Source organism: Lutjanus erythropterus, chromosome 13 (assembly GCF_056507025.1).
Source record: "Lutjanus erythropterus isolate fLutEry1 chromosome 13, fLutEry1.hap2, whole genome shotgun sequence".
NCBI lineage: Eukaryota > Metazoa > Chordata > Actinopteri > Lutjaniformes > Lutjanidae > Lutjanus > Lutjanus erythropterus.
The window spans coordinates 9,748,866-9,765,465 of NC_139329.1; the positions used below are offsets into that span (position 1 = coordinate 9,748,866).

The 16,600-nt window shown below is 39.6% G+C and overlaps 2 protein-coding genes across 7 annotated transcripts in view; both read left to right on the top strand.

The window, feature by feature from the left end:
• bicd1a (bicaudal D homolog 1a) overlaps nt 1–3,852 on the top strand; it is a 45,689-nt gene extending 41,837 nt beyond the window's left edge. For all 5 annotated transcript variants that reach the window (XM_084734235.1, XM_084734237.1, XM_084734236.1 and 2 more), the window contains one exon: nt 1,671–3,852. In XM_084734235.1, the coding sequence (XP_084590361.1) occupies nt 1,671–1,791 (121 nt within the window). In that variant the 3' untranslated portion in view covers nt 1,792–3,852. The remainder of the gene's footprint in view (nt 1–1,670) is intronic.
• Nucleotides 3,853–6,801: 2,949 nt separating this feature from the next.
• Nucleotides 6,802–16,600, top strand: part of fgd4a (FYVE, RhoGEF and PH domain containing 4a) — a 68,493-nt gene continuing 58,694 nt past the window's right edge. Inside the window, exon 1 of one of the 2 annotated variants that reach the window (XM_084734205.1) lies at nt 6,802–7,095. In XM_084734205.1, coding sequence (XP_084590331.1) covers nt 6,993–7,095 — 103 coding nt within the window. In that variant the 5' untranslated portion in view covers nt 6,802–6,992. Of the gene's footprint in view, nt 7,096–14,869; nt 15,018–16,600 lie in introns of those variants that run through there. The other variant, XM_084734207.1, reaches the window with a different exon arrangement.

The following is a 16,600-nucleotide window of genomic DNA, read 5'->3' on the forward strand; positions in this document are numbered from 1 at the left end:
AGGCTCATTTACATTTTTCTTTCTATCTATCTTTCTATCTATCTATCTATCTATTTATCTATCTAGAAAAATGTAGTTGCAGCTGATCACGTTCTATATACTGCACATAGACTTTTGCACATATTTTTATATTTGCATGCTTGCACCATAAATTAAGTAGCAGGTAATGGCTGACACCACTGTATTGCATAAATAATTAATAAACAGTGCTTACTCTGCGAGAAGGGATTGTTTTTCACTCTGCATGCAGTTTTGTTTTATAAAAATCTATTTGCAAAGTTCAAGATTAACCCTGAATGTAGTTTTCTCTCTTATAGACCTTATTCATGGCAAACGTTTTGACCTCTCATAGCAGAAAAGCGTAGGTGTGAGTATTAAAGCCATGCCAGTTAGCAAGTAGCTAGCAGTAGTTGGCTAAAATTATTACTGCCACTAGTTACACTTGTTTTTGACAAGTCAAGACTGTTACATAAATATCGTAATATGTTGCCAGTAATGTTTGAGTTTACCAACAGAATGGGCAACAAGCTGTGTCTTAATTTCATGAATGAACTGAGACATTCATACAAGGCAACTAGGAAACTGCTGACAGATCTGAGGCCATGTTTGGGTTTAATGTTGTGCTGGTTAGCCTTTCTTTCCAACCCTGTTTTGTTCTGTGGATGTTCTCACCAGATACTTTATCTTGAAGTATGATGTGAACAGCCTTGCCCCTGTGTCTGGGGTGGTTTTAAAGGAATATTTCGACTTTTGGGGAAATATGTTTATACTCTCTTGTCAGACATTATATGAGAAGGTTGCTACTACTGTCATGTGTGTGAGCTAAATAGCCTAACAGCTTAACCTCGCACAAAATTTGGAAGCTGGGGAAAAGTGTTCACATACCTCTGTCCAAAAGGTAACCCACATCTGTCCTGGGCAAAGAGTGTCCGTGACATGGCAGCGCCTGACTCGGCTTATTCCAAAAGTGGGCAAAGAGGTTGAGTGTTGGTGGAATCTAGGCAGCTGAATAAAGGGGCTACCTAGCAGCTAGCCATCTCTGGTGGCATCCACCTGTCAGCCAAAGCAGGCACATCCTTAGTTATGCACTATAACTGTAAGCGTTAATACGATTTCAGTGGGTGAGTTAAATAAAAAAAAAATCACCCCTTGTACAGTTGTCGTGAATGTGGAAATCAGCTCTGGCGACCAAATCTGTCCTCATGTTTTCTTCACTTCAGTCGGTGGTTGCCACTCGGTCTTAGGGTGCACCAACATCCTGGAGTCACACCTGGTTGCCTAGTAACCTCGCAATGACAAAAGAATACAGGAGGTGAACTCCAAACAGATTCTGTTACCCTTTGACAGAGCCATGCTCTCTGTTTCCCTGATTCCAGTCTTTGTGCTAAACTAAGCTAAGTGGCTGGCTTTGTATTTAGCATACAGACACAAGAGTGGTACCAGTTTTTCTCATTTCAGTTGCTGAAAAGAAAGCAAAATGTATTTCCCAAGAAGTCAGTATGTATGTATGTCAGTATTTTCCCCTCATCACATGTTGCATTTTTCTTTGTTGATTTGGTGTAACCAGAATTCCTCCAACAACTGTTCCTCTCCTTTGTAGGCCACAGATTCACAGTCTTTTTCACTCAGTCTTATTTATTGTCTCTTCCTGTCTCTCTGCATTCTTTCAGTCCTAAATATTTGGCAGACCTCCAGGAACATCATGCTGTCCTGTCCGGCAACAGTAGCCTTCTCTCCCCCTGCGACCCACGTAACTGTCTGGCCCAGCAGCCCCAGCCCCCCGGCACCTAATGTTGCTGCTCCAGCCCAGGCCCTGGCCTCGGTCTGGAAAGAGTCGTACAGAGACAGAGACACTCTAGACGGGGGTTCCCTCAGATTAAGTTCCCCCAACCTGGCAGTCCAACTTGGTGCTTACTGAACTCTGTGACCCCCACCCCAAGCTCTACACGGTCCGGCCCTCAGCAGGCCTCCTGGTTACCTGGGTCGCAGAAGAAGAGCAGAATGCTCTCTTCTCTGGAAGTGACATCCTGTCCTGGAAAGGACTGAACTGAGGCGCAAAATGCCAGAGTGACAAATCACGGGAAAATTTTCCCTTATTCGTATTAGTATTTATTTATAATTTATTTACTCTACTGGTTATTTATTTACATATTGATTTGTGACAAGTTTCTGAGATATTTATTACTGGAATGTTTTTTTCTGTGTTTGTTGGTCGTTCTCAAAGATGGATATCAAGACCTGTTTTACTGCTGTGGTGAAGACAACCAAAAGCAAAACTTTGTCAAAACTTGCCTAACCATATCATACGGCATTTAAGGTGTTAGATTTTGTCAGTATAATAATCCAAAAGTATGTATGCCATTTTTACATAGGAGTACACTGGGTTTGACATTGCAAACAGACTAATGAAGGTAAACATTTTATTACAAGAAAATTATTTCTTGTGGTGGTGATGATGGGTGATTTCAACAACCTTTCTAACGTCATTATAGTCTTTCTTGGGATGCTTGTGTTTTTTTATACAAAGGATTTTTTTTGCAAATCATGTGCATAAAGACTATTTTATACCTCCTATTATTTTTATTTATTTTTACAGCAGGCTCTAGCGACGTGGTTGTGACTGGTGTAGACAAGAGGCTGAGTGTTTGAGATCAGGACTAGGGCTGTTGGCCTGGGTTTTTGCCTTTTGAATTGCACAGGTTTAAGTGACCATGGAGTGAACTGACCTCCATCTTTTTAACTTTAGTTAAGAACAGAGGATTTCCCCCAAAAGGTGTGCCTCTTCTAGAGTTACCATCTCTATAATGTCAACATTGTACTCTCACCATAAAGTATTCTCTGTCTTATCTGTGATCTCTTTCACTTTATCAGTCACGACCTCAGAAAACTGTTATTATCACCCTAAGTTCCTCCTACAGTGACAGTGGCAGAAATGTTAATTGAAACTGGTGTTTTCAGTATCCCCGGCTACACTTGTCTGTCATCGTAACATGTCCGTGTTTAACTGTCTCTTCATGCTTCTTCCAAACCGTATGCAGTAACTGTCCAAGCACAATTATGCACTATGCATTATAGCAATACAGTAGCACCGGTCATAGACTGATCTGATTAAGATTAAGCTTTACTTAATCTTTCAACCATTTCAGTTGCCATGAACTAACCAGCAGGCTGACAAGAAAGGCAAGACAGCAGGCGTGTCCCCAATTTTCTCAAGAAAATGAGGACACAGTTACAGCACTACTGTCAATTTCCTTTGACGCAATTGCGATATTGTTTCTTATTGAAACACTGTTTTAGGGTCAAACCGAGATGGATGTAATGTGTAGCATTTGTTGCATAATTGAAGTCACATCTCCCTGTCTTTATACCCTCATAATCTTTAACTTTATTGTTCTCTTTACAGCACTGAATACATAACTTTTGCCAGATGGATATGAAATGGATAAACTGAAACTACATAGCCAGTATAGTGTTGTAATGACAGAAAAGAAGCATTTCTGTTACATCAGCGATGAATGCGTGGACTCTTTCTGTTCCCTGTGTGTACGTTTGTTGGATTTGTCCTTGTTAACAGTGTAGATTGTTACGTTTGCAACTACAGAGTGATGAAAATATTTGTGGTCCAAAAGTAGCTTCTGAACCCACGCAGGCTCATTGGTGACCTAACTCTCTTGGTTTGTTTGCACAATATAGTATTGGATGGAGAGGGACTAATTCAATTAAAGAAAAAAAAAACCCTGGTTTAAAAAGAATGATAGCAGTAAGCTGTACTGCAGTGGGTTTTACAGTTTCTCCACCATTTAAAACAGTGTTCAATTGGTTTCACAAGTAAATAAAAGACCTGCCCTTGGATTTGTATGTGACTTTGTGTTTGTGTCTGTTTCTCTGTTTCATCATTTTAATGAAGAACCTTCTGCCTCTTAAGTTTCCAGCTGTATTGATGCACCCATACAGACATCACACAATAGATCAGGAAGAAGACCAGGTGGAAACCAATAGGGGGGCTGTGTACGATCAATGTTATGTGAATTCCTGGATATTAAATATGTATTTGGTCCCACCATCCCAATGGCAGAGGCAGCACTTAGCACTTTATTGGACAAAGAAACTACTATTGGATTGGGAATCAAATCTCCACTCGAGTGCTCAATACTGGAGCCCCCCAAGGCTGTGTGTTGAGTCCGCTCCTTTTCATACTCTAAACCCACAACTGCAACCCCCAACATGCAGGAGACTCTTTTGTGAAGGTTGTGGATAATAATGATGATGATAATAATGATAATTAAATAATAATTAATAATAATCTTTATTTATAGAGCACTTTTCAAAATTCACATTACAAAGTGCTTCACAAAGGCAACAAAATAAAACAGACAGGATCAAGAGTCACACAGCAACAAAAAACAGATAAAATAAAATGGCACACTGCAAAATAGGAAGGTAAAAACATTTTTAAGAAATAAAAACAGTGCACAACAGTTCAAACTTCAAGTTAAAAAATCAGGAAAGGCTCTCCGATAAAAGTATGTCTTAAGAAAAGATTTAAAGGAGATCACTGACTTGGCTGACCTGATTTCCTCAGGCAGTTTGTTCCAGAGCCTTGGGGCCCTGACTGAAAAGGCTCTGTCCCCTTTAGTTTTCAGCCAGTCATGAGGAACAGACAAGAGACCTCTGCCCGAGGATCTCAAGGAACGTCCTGGTATGTAAGATACTAACAGGTCAGAGATGTATGAGTGTGAGCGAGAGCTTTAAAAGTCATCAGTAAAATCTTAAAATCTTTTCTAAAACATACAGGGAGCCAATGTAGAGACGCTAAAACAGGAGTGATATGATCGAGTTTTGAACATTCCTGAAGTCTGTTAATAGATTTTTGGTTCAAGCAGGTAAAAAGGCTGTTGCAGAAATCCAGGCGTGACGAGATAAAAGCATGTAAAATGGTTTCTGTGTCTTTAAAAGATATAACGTATAGAACATATTTTTGAAATATTTCTTAGATGAAAAAAACATGACTGCACAAGCTTTGTTGTATGATATTCAAAATTTAGGTTAGCATCAAACCACACTCCCAGATTCCTAGCAACAGGTTTGATGTGGTCTGTTAGGGGACCAGCAAATGGTGGGATTTGTGTGATCATTTGCTGGGGTCCAATCAACACGATTTCAGTTTCATCAGAGTTTAGCTGGAGAAAATTTTGTGACATCCAGTCCTTTACTTCAGACAGGTAGTCCTTTAGTGAATCAAGCATATCAAGGTCAGAGGATCTCAGGGGTCGGTACATTTGTGAATCATCTGCATAAAAATGGTAAGACACACCATGTCTTTGTATAATATGCCCAAGAGGAAGCATGTATAAAGAAAATAAGATTGGCCCCAAAACTGACCCTTGAGGCACACCATATTTAACACACGCAAAAGATGAAACGTAATTGTTAACTGAGACGCAGAATTTCCTGTTTGATAGGTAAGATAAAAAACACTATAGTGCAGTCCCTGCCCAGCGCCTCAGTCTGTCGAGGAGGATGTTGTGGTCGATTGTGTCAAAGGCCGAGCTCAGGTCCAGGAGAACAAGAACTGCGCATTTGCCATCGTCAGCAGCCATTAAAAGGTCATTTGTGACCTTAAGCCGTTTCAGTGCTGTGGAACTTCCGGAAAGCAGACTGAAATTTTTCAAAAGTGTTATTATTTTCCAGTGCCGATAGAAATTGCTTGGACACTATTTTCCCTAAAATTTTTTAAATAAATGGCAACTTGGATATCGGTCTGTAATTTTCAGGGAGGGACACAACCGGTAGATAGGGAACTGTTAAAAAGAGAAAGCAAATGGAGCTCAATAAAATCCATTATTTAAGTAAAAACTTTGTTGTTATCACATCAAGAGGGCTAGAAACACACTCATATGTGATACTGTATCTAAAAGGAAGTTTCCTCACTGGCCTTGCTGACCGATGAACAGATTTAGTCTTCAGTTTATGTGCTCTGTCACATCAAATACTTCTCAGTCACAATTATGAGCCAAACAACTATGATAAGATCATATAAGAGCTCGGCCATTGAGACTGTTTAACAGTACAGTAACAGTTAGTGAACTGCCCAAATCATTGATCAATCCAGCTTGTCTTTTGAAACACAGAAGCACATAAAATAAAATAAAATAAAATAAAATAAAATAAAATAAAACAATGAGGTTCCCATAATCATGAATTTGATTTGTTCACAATTATAACATCTCATAATTGTGACGTGGTGTTCTAATTTTGACTAATCACAATTATTATCTAGTTATTTTGGTAACTTTGTGACCTAATATCTTATAATATATTATTTTTTACTTTTACTTAAATCATGATTTTGATATATATTATCTCATGAGTAACTGCATCTCAAAATGTCCAACTATCACAATTCTGCTTTGCTATCTTATAAATTTTTGTCATCAATAAGAATTGCTATTGACTTAAATGAATTATATCATCCAATAAAATCACATTGCCATAATTCTGATTTATTATCTCCAATCTAATAAAAATAAAAGATGATCAAACTCGTGACACGTGATGATTTTTGTTATGATTGATTATTATGATTTTTTATAATTTTATTGTTGTCATTTCTGTGTGTACGTGTGTGTGTGTGAGTGTGTGTGTGAGTGTGTGTGTGGCTCGATGGTAAACAGTATGGACATTGTGCGGCTGTAATAATAAGGAGGTCTGCTCCACCAGTACGCACTGAGGGGAGAGGAGGGCGGTGCTTGGGGAAACACCCCCAGCAAGGTGATATTCTCAAGGAGAGAGTGGATGAAGTCGATCCAGCTTACACATGTGCTGCTCCAGCTGTTTGCTTGATGTTATTTCTGACCCGCACAGGCGCACGTGGGCCCCCATCGCCCCGCAGCTGGACGGAGTTTGCTGCAAGGAGGCGGCTGCGTTACTGTGTGACTCATGACAGATAAGTGTTTGCGGTCACTCTGAATGCGTTTCACTTTAGTGCCTCGATGCTGGATCGGTCGTGGCCTCAGAAAAAAATGGAGGGGTTTAGCAGAGTCGCTTTTCGCAGGAAACAACGAAGTCTGGACATTGAGGGACCAGAAGAAGCAGGTGAGTGCTTAATGCATGCTGGGACACCGAGTTCATAACGAATACATGACATACTATCCCCAAACTACAGCAAGAGCTCCTCCCATGCAGTACATTATGGACTTTTTCTTTCTCACCTGTGGTCATATTAATTTATCAACTCCTGATATATATTTTTTTTTAAATCAGAGTAGACCAAGGGTGTAGGTTTTGTTTCTACATTGAGGGGTGCGCATATTGAGAGGCCCTCCCTCAGGAAATTTTGAGCTAAAAAACACTTCTTTTCCTGCATTTTTTATGGACAAATTTGTGCCTTTCCTGTATCAATTTGAGGTGAAAATGTCTATTTATGTTAAGGAAAATGCAAAATTCTGGTGACCGTTTAAAATATAATAATATGGAATAATAAAAATGTAATATATCGAATCAAAGATCCCAGGCAAGCAGTTTGTCATAATAAAAGTCCTCTGCTGTTTTTATTTGGGGAGGGGGGTGCATGTGTTTGAGGGGGATATGTCTCCTGCATCATCTCCAAAATCTCCACCTATGAGCTGGACTGATTTCGCCTGTCTGAGTTCTAATGAAACTTTCTTGTGTATTCTCCTGTGCAGCTCTGTTTCAGAGCAAGAGTAAACATCTTTAGAATTATTTCAAGCTCTTAAGTCTTAAACTGGCTTCCTGGTGACTCAGTGTTATGACTTGGTCGCTGTTTCAGGTCTTGTCATGTGTTTTTGTCAGTCTGGTTGGGAAAGCATGGAATGACCAGACTGTAACACACCTACATTATAGCCCGTATTTACACACCACGGCTGACTTGGTGACGCTCAGCAGGTATGAAGGTCTCAAAGGCAAGTTCCAACCTGTTGTGTAACTATCTACATGCTGGAGGGCACTTTTTTTTCACTAAGGAAAACACCACCTCATTAGAATAAGTCCTTGAACGTAGTCTGCTCAGAATGCAACTCTCAAGATAAAGTTATCTGACATGTTTCTATGAAATTATGCATCTCAGTTTTAGAGCCTGACCAGAAACAAGTCTTTGAATCTGTTTCCATGCAGGCGTCCAAATGGATCTTTGTGGAGCTGCAGCCTGGCAGCTTAAACTGAAAGTATGCCCAAGATTTAGTCCGTTTAAACGGTCTATATTTCTCAGAAATCTGGAATCCAAACACATGTCAGCGCTCCTGCAGTGTGTGCTGTCTAGGCAAGACTGAGACAGGAGGAGCCCGCATGGCTTTGTCTTATCTTGCAATTCTGTGGAGTTCCTGTGCAAACATGCAGCTTTGGATGTTGTTGCAGTTTGATGAGAACTTTGCTCTCTTAGGGCTGACAGTGCCGCCATTACAACCAGGCAAGGTGTTTTCAGCTCATAAGGTGTGTGTCTCAGTCAGCCCCAGTCACATATCTCAGGTAGTGAGCTGTACTTCAGGAAGTGAGTTGAACACTGCAGTCGATTACCCAGAGATGTTATCTGTCAGTGAGTCACCGTGTGTTTGCAGTACTGGAGTCAAATTCGTTTTTCATCATCGTATTGCACAATGTAACCAGCTTTGGCAATACATTGTTGTACAATATACTGAATACCTTATGCTCTATACACATCTGCTTTGGCCATAAGAAAGTATGCAGCAGTGAATCCAAGGACTGAGGTTTATGTACAGGGCTGACTGATGTGGAATTTCAGCCAGGAGCTGTGATTGTTTAACACTGTTTGAAAGGCTGTTTGCTTCAAAGGATTAAATAGATTTATGTTTTCTATGACAGATGCACACCTTCCTCACTGCTGCAGAAAATGTCTAAATGGTAGTCACATCATCTTATTACTGATCTGTCGTGCTGTTTCTGTAGAAATCAAACTGACCTTAACATGAACTGTGGTTGATTTTAGAAACTGAAAGCCCTGAATCAAAGAAATGAGTATAGCCTGATTTCCCTGACCACAGTTAAACTATGGTCAATTCCTTCCATTTCACTGGGTTCAATGCAATTCTTAATGATCCAGCATTTTTATTGTGGCTGGCTGATTGCTCGTGACATGGACCACAGACATGAGTCCAGTAGAAAAACAGTATTATGCTTATAATGATCTATCATTTACTTTGCCTCTGTCTGTTTTGATCCATGCCTCCCGGCCAAATGGTTTGGAAGCAGCACGTCATTAAGTCTGTAAGTCTGTTGTCCTTTTAGCCCAGTCATCTTTTTTTATAATCTGGAGTTTGGCCATGTTGGAAATACTCGATGTATACAATGAATCCAAATTCACGGCCGTGCCTGATGATTGCTGGCTTCATGGGAAGAGTTCACAGGAACGCCTACTCTTCACAACGTTGTTCCCTGGAAATTCTCTGAAGGCTCTGAGTGTGAAACTTACCATGTAAGCATGTTAACAAGTTGTGACAGATTAATTAATTAATCCAAAAAGTTGTACTAGTAGACTGTTAGATTTGAACTCCTTAAAAGTCTTAAATATTTAGTTAAATGTCCAAAATGTTTAGCTCAGTTGATCACCTACCTTTCACAGTGCAAATGATGAGCTGATACTGTGCCTCTCTCCCCATCCAGACACACTGTGGTTGTAAGTATCCAAATCTTTGTAACATTTAAGGTCTTTGGCAAAAAAATTAGGTAGTTCACTGTTGGAGAGAAAATAAAGGGCAAAACTGCTGGGTTGTCATTCCCAGACGATTGAGGCTGCTTGTATGAATCTTAACCTCTTATTAACCGTAGATTCATAAAATATGGTGCCCTTTCCTGCTGTTCAAGTCCTCCCCTGTCATGTTGTCCTGAACTTTTCCGGCTTGAATTGGATGTTCAGCGTGTAAATCCATTCTGATGTTTGCATCCCAGTACCTCTTAATGGCCGTGCATCTGGGTCACATTGTAGCAAACACTCTGTACATTCTGACAGCTCTTTTTGTAGCAGGGCTGGGATAAGCAAATGTGCAGTAACTGCCACAACGACTACTAAAGTGACAGAAAATTGGTTTCCAAATATTTTAATAATCAATGAATCATTTCATTAATTTTTCAAGCAAAAATGTCAAACGTGCTTGTTCTATCTTTGTAAATGTGAAAATTTGCCTATTTTCTTGTCATTTATGATAGTGAGTAAAGGGTCTTTGGATTTGGGACTGTTGGTTGGACAAAAGTAGCAATTTGACAATGTCACATATTGTGATGAGCATTTTTCACAATGGCGTTTTATAGACTTAATGATTAAATAATCAGTAGTGAAAGTAATGTGCAGACTAATGCATTATGAAAGTAACCGTCATCTCTTTGGATGCCGTCATACACTTCAAACAGGTCTATTTGTTTTTATGCCTCTCATGTGTGAAGCCAAGTTTGTAGTAAGCAGATACAAGCTGCCTTCTCTTAAAAAGATTGCAGCGGCATTGCTTCATAAACATCACACCCCAGTGCCCAAGGATCAATCTTATTATAGCTCACGCGTGGAGTGAAATTTATTGTGTGTTTGTAGCACAAATAGCCTGGGAGCATGCAGGTTTGAGCTGGTGTTATGCTGTGAGGACAGCTGTATCTGTCTACAACAATGAAGCTGTTTGTTTTCTGTCTGCCCAGATAGAAGCAGTGGGACTGTATGAATCAGATGCTGTGTGGCCTGCTAGCCTACCGCCTGTGCTATTGTTCTGCTGAACTGGTGCCCATTCATCCTGAACTGAACCCTCTCACTGTCCTCCACTGGCTTTAACTCACTACAGGCAATAGTGGCTCCCTTGTGCAGCTCAGTTCATGATGACTTAAAGATGATTACCTTTATATCATGCATTGCATGATGATAACATTAATATAAACTACCTATAAATCATACTTCCAGTTATAGAGAGGCATTGGTTCATGTGTGATGTCTGAATTCTAAAAAGTCAGTTGGAAAGTTTTCCTCCCTGGTTTGTTGTTATACCAGCAGAGTTACAGCCTTTAACCCTTACTTTTCCCCTTCTAAGGCCTTTTTAGGTCACTGGATCGTATTTAATTATATTAAACATGAAAAAAAAACTTTTTTTTTTGGTCAACTCCAGTCCTCATCATGTATAGCAAATGTGAATTCATTTTCATAATTTAAACCCTCTAAATGTCAGTTTATTTACATAATGCCATGTTCTTAACACAAAATAAGAATTATTTTCTATTTGATGAATGCAAAGTGTTTTGGGTGTTTTTGTGCGGGGATTATCAGTCTGTGATATGTCACTGATTAACAACACTGTTTTGATAGATTATTACTTTTTGTGTTATTACAAAAATCTATAAATAAATAGCAATTCTGGCCCTGGCTAAATTTATAACTTCTCAGGTGCACCTGCATAAAATAATGAAGGTGCCTGGCTGCCTTGTTTACATTCTGCTCTGCAGGGATTCACTGCTTGTTGGTTCCCAAACTTTTATCAGGTCAGTTTATATACAGGGATTTTTGCTCACTTTGTTTTTTATCTTTTCACTTCAAACACTTGAATCAAAGAAACCATTGATTTTACAGACCACATCTCTCATGCACCCTGAGCACCACGCTGAGCAGAGGGTTCATCTTCTCAGAATAGAAATAATGCAGAGACAATAAAGGATTTATAAATGTTCAGCTTCATAAGTTCAGAAAGTTTAACCAAAAGCATATGCCTTCCTAACTTCAGTTCATACTGTTCTAGAAACTTTTTGCGCTCTTTATCAGGCCCATTCAACTAGCAGCCTGCAGACCAGCCTTAGTGTGCAACAAATGCATTAGTGTGAAAGAATACAACATGATGAGGCACTACAAGTCAGGTCAGCAGAACAATATTTTTATATTGGCATTTGAACAACTGTGTAATGTGAAAGGTGTAGCTTGTAGTGACAATCCTGCAGAGTATTATCCCTCAACTGTGCAGTTCCCCTCAGCTGTTTAGTGTCTTTCAGCTCTTTGTTTTGGTTTTATGGCCCAGCACCCAACAGCAGACACAGTTAGCAACTAGTTGGAGAACATTGTGAAGAGACTAGCAGCTAAACAGATGGATATTTGTCTCAGTTCAGCTGGTGAACACTAAAAGGAAGCTAGAGAGGGAGAGTGATTATTGGACCTTGCACTCGTCAGGTGACTGGAAACACAGCTCTAAATAAATGCTTATATTGCTTTGTATCTGACAGGTTATTTTCCTAACAGGTTCACCTATCAACTTGTCTCCACAGCTGAATACTGTGCTTTGAAATCAGTTAGTGTTAGTTTAAATATGTTAAAATATTAAATTTAAACCGAACAGTTATAATCCTAAAAGAAGGTTGTCTTTTGACAGTGAAAGAGCAATAAAAATGAGTTTATAGTCTGTTGCTGTGTCTCAAACAGTTAAACATTAATTAGTGTAGTACTGTATTTCATTCAGGTCCTAATTTGATTAAGTCTCAAACTGTGCATCAGCAAAGACATTTTGTGTTAATTTGTTTTTTGTTCTCATCACATTTTTGTTTTATTATCTGTAGGTCCCCAAAGCCAAAGGCCTTAAAAAATATTCAAAAACTCCCTTTAGTGTATTTTTATGTTTTTTTTAAATACATAACTTCATTACATGAATATTGCTTTATTTTCTTATTTGAAGTTTATGTTTATGTCTCAGACTGAATTTTAATGTGTGTGGAGGTGTGGAGGAGATTATTGGTTTCCTCAGTTGATAATTACAGTAGGTGTGGGCTGCACTCAGCAGGAAATGACCGATATGTGTGTGTGTGTTTGTGTAATATTCCTCATCTGTTGCATGCACATGCTCTTACAAGCAGCAGCATTTAGGGTCACGTTTGAGGAACTTCAGTTTGCAAAAGTTCCAGTAGGTGGAGGTAAAGGCGCAGAGAAGTCTCACTCATTGACCAGGGATTGGACCTTCATGCTCAGTGTGAGATGTGGACACACGCAGAGTCATGTCCTCCTTTACAACAAAGCAGCCATCCACCTACACCATATCCCGGCATGACACTGTGCTGTTGCTCCCAAATCAATTAGATGAGTTAGACAGTTATCAGTTTTGTTAGATTGTTTCTTTGAAACCAACACTTTCTTCTACTTGAAAGCTGATTATTTTGCTTATGCCCTTTTTATTATTTAATTTTGACTCATTAATTTATATTTATATTACCAGTGAGCAGATGATCAACTGTGGCGACTTGTAATGGAAGCATCTGAAAGACAAAGAGGAAGAATAATATCTGATATTTTTCAGTCATCAGATATCAGACTTACGTCACTGATGCATGATTCACATTCCAAAGGCTGACATTTTTATTAATCATAAATGCGTAATAATGCAATTTTAATCCTATAGCTAAAATGCAAATTAATACATAACTGGTAAATAAGCAGTTCTTCAAAGATATCCAGCAGATGCCATATTTTTCTTTGTCTCCCATAATTCTATGAGTTTGATGTAAAGACAAAGCTTGCACAGGACCATGAACTCACCATGACCTAGCATGAGACAGGGAATCTCGTAGTAGTTGGCTAAGTTGACATGTTCTTAGTTTGGAGATATTCTAATTTTGTGTCAAAACACAGAAAATAAACTTGCTATCTGTGTAAAGTCAACATTCTGAGGGGTAGATGCTACCAGTTTAATTAATCAGGCATCATATTGATATCGGCAGATATCCAAACCAGGTTTTGGAATCAGATAAGATCTGAATAAAGTGGACTACTCTAACACAGACACACATATCCTGTGATTCTGGGAAGACGGGGGGGATTTCTCACAGATGCCTGCAGGAAAAACAATGAGATAGAGAAAGGAAACTAACAATGAGCTACTTTTAGACTGTTTGTATAGAAATGTGTATTTTTCCAGAAAAAAAGAGGGTTGGGGTTAAGAACAAAGTCTGTTGACATGTTGGGAACCATGTGTTTGTGCACACGCATCTGTATGTGTCACACACTGTCCAAGGCCAGATTGTCCTCTAATGGAATCTTTAAATACAGTATATATATTCTTATTTTGCTAAACATTATCAGATGAGTTTGTTATACTGCAAACATGAAACAAAATCTGAATCCTAATAAGTCAATAGGGGTTGAATATCTGCTGTGTTTTTCTGTCCATGTGCCAGCCAGAGTTTCCTGACTGTAGTGTGTGTCATTTCCCCCTCCTGACTGGCATTGTTAGGCTGTGAGGTTCTTCTCAGAAAGCTACCATACTCTCTTGTTACCTCACAAGCTCAGTCTGAGCTCAGAAGAGGAGAATTCAGACCTGCTGGTCTCAGGATAACCAAGAGGAGCTTGGAGGAAGTAACTTTACAGAGAGGAAGATGTGAAGCAACTGTGCAACCAACCTTTTTTTTCCCCTCACCTTTGCGAAATTAAGGACATCCCATTTGCAAGAGGACAGCAATATGTGACAGTGTTGGTGGTTGGATGACTCGGCTGCTTCTGCAGTGCTGTCTGTGTGTCTACTCTGGATAGTATAGTATAGAAAGTCTCAGCACAGCTTCCTGTCAGGGGGTCTCTTCTGCCCCTGTGTTTACTGGTGGAGGTAAAGGAAGGAAGGGGAGAAAGTACTAAACAAAGGTATATTTTAAACCACCGTTTCTACTCGGGAAGTGAATTTTTAGAGCTAGTTATTTGTACTTTTTCTTGACCTCAGATTTCAAAACGCCTGACTTTCTCCCTCTGCTGTTTTTGTTGTGTTCTGTCCACCGGCGTGGACACAGCATGGACTGGCTGGTCGCTGCTTACTGGAGATCCCGACACGTTGCCTTGGGTAGGTGATCCTTGCAGGCTGGACAACACAGTGAGGATGAACACTGTCATTAGTTGAATATTACGTATGATAGAAGGGGATCTTGGGTTGGTATTTCCCCTTTTTTCTTCTTTTTCAAAATAAAAGACACTGGACTGACAATGAAACGACGGCGCAAGTACTGGTTTTGGAGCCGGAACGGTAAAAATGCAAAGATGTGTCTGCTCTGCTGTTATGGTAAGATTTGGAAACTCACTATTTGGATTTGCACTGAAAGATCAAGGATGAGTTGAGATTAAAAAATGCAAATTATTCTTAATAAGTGAAGAACAATGGGACACACTTTATTATACAGTACTCTAAGACACAAGAAGACGTACTTTGTATCACATTAGACAAATATTAAAAATAGTATGTTCTATATTAGACGGTAGAAATAGCCTTGTTAGAGACAGTACACCCAGTCATACATGAATAAAATATAACAAGCCATACTTTGTATCAAAATAGACAAAAAGTAGTTCTTCAATAGACACTTTTTTAAAGACCCTATAAGAGGATAGTTAGGGATACACTACAACATAAATGTACTGTAAACTAAAATAAAATCACATATCTGCTACTTAAAACACACCTTCTTTGTCAAAGTAGCCAAGATCAATTTCTACTTCTTTCATCAAGTCACATTATCTGTCTATAGTATTACAGTAAGTCTGTGGCATCTCCCATAGACAAAATATTCCTCTGCCGCTATGATTTTGGCTTTGACTCGAGAGATCTGGTTCACATAATGTTTTTTAAATGGGGACGTAGCAGATTTGTGATTTCAGTTTAGTCTGCAGTACAGTTCTGTTGTGATGTGTCACAAATTATCCTCTAATAAAGTCTAATGAGGGTCAAAGAGTGGGAAACTTGTACAGTTCTGATGGAATATATAAGTTTGTATATCATTTCATTCAAAGTACGGCTTGTTTTGTCTTTTCAGTGTGCTGTAAAATAAAGCATGATCAGTAAAATGTTCTGCCCTTCCTCTCACAAACATCATCATCTTCTTACCATAAAACATTCCCATGATTTGTTTTGTCCCTGCTGCTCTGTTATCCTTGGTTGCCTGACATTTAGTTAATCTCTATTTTCTGCTAGCAAGCAGGATTCATTTTCTAATGTTATCATCTGGCTGCCTTCCCACACAGACCATTTATTTGCCACTGTGCTGCTGTTCCCCCTGACTGTGTGGTTTCTCAAAGTGCCAGGGCTGCACAAAACAAGAGCAAATTATCTGAGAGGATTCTTCCCCTCCGCAGTGTACACCTGTACTTCTTATTTTGATCAGGGTTCGTTAGGAGCCAGTGGTTTACCAGTGTGAGTTTTGGGAAAGTGCATTTGTAATGCTTGTCAGATACAGTGAACATGCTTGGAGTGAGTGTCTTGATTCACTGAGCCGCAGCATTGGTTTCCATGTGGACTGGCCTGCTGCTGCGGAGTGATACAGCAGAGTGTGATGGAGCATTTAAATCCACCATGCTGGAAAAAAAGACAGTTTTGTTCTCAGAGGCCTGGGAACCGTTTCCCCCCCTCTCAAGACCCTCATCCAACCACTCTGGCCTTTTGGCACCGGCCCTGACGGCCCATTACCCAACTGTGTTTGTGTTGTGTGTGCTTACATGCAGCATAGCAGGGCAATGAAAGTGTGAATATGTGTGTGTTGTAGCGGTGCCACCCCTCAACTGTGCACCTTTCCTAGGGTGGTGTGTATTGTCGAGCTGGGGTGACTCACCGCTATTTAATAGCGGACGAGAGGAAACACTGTGAGACATTCT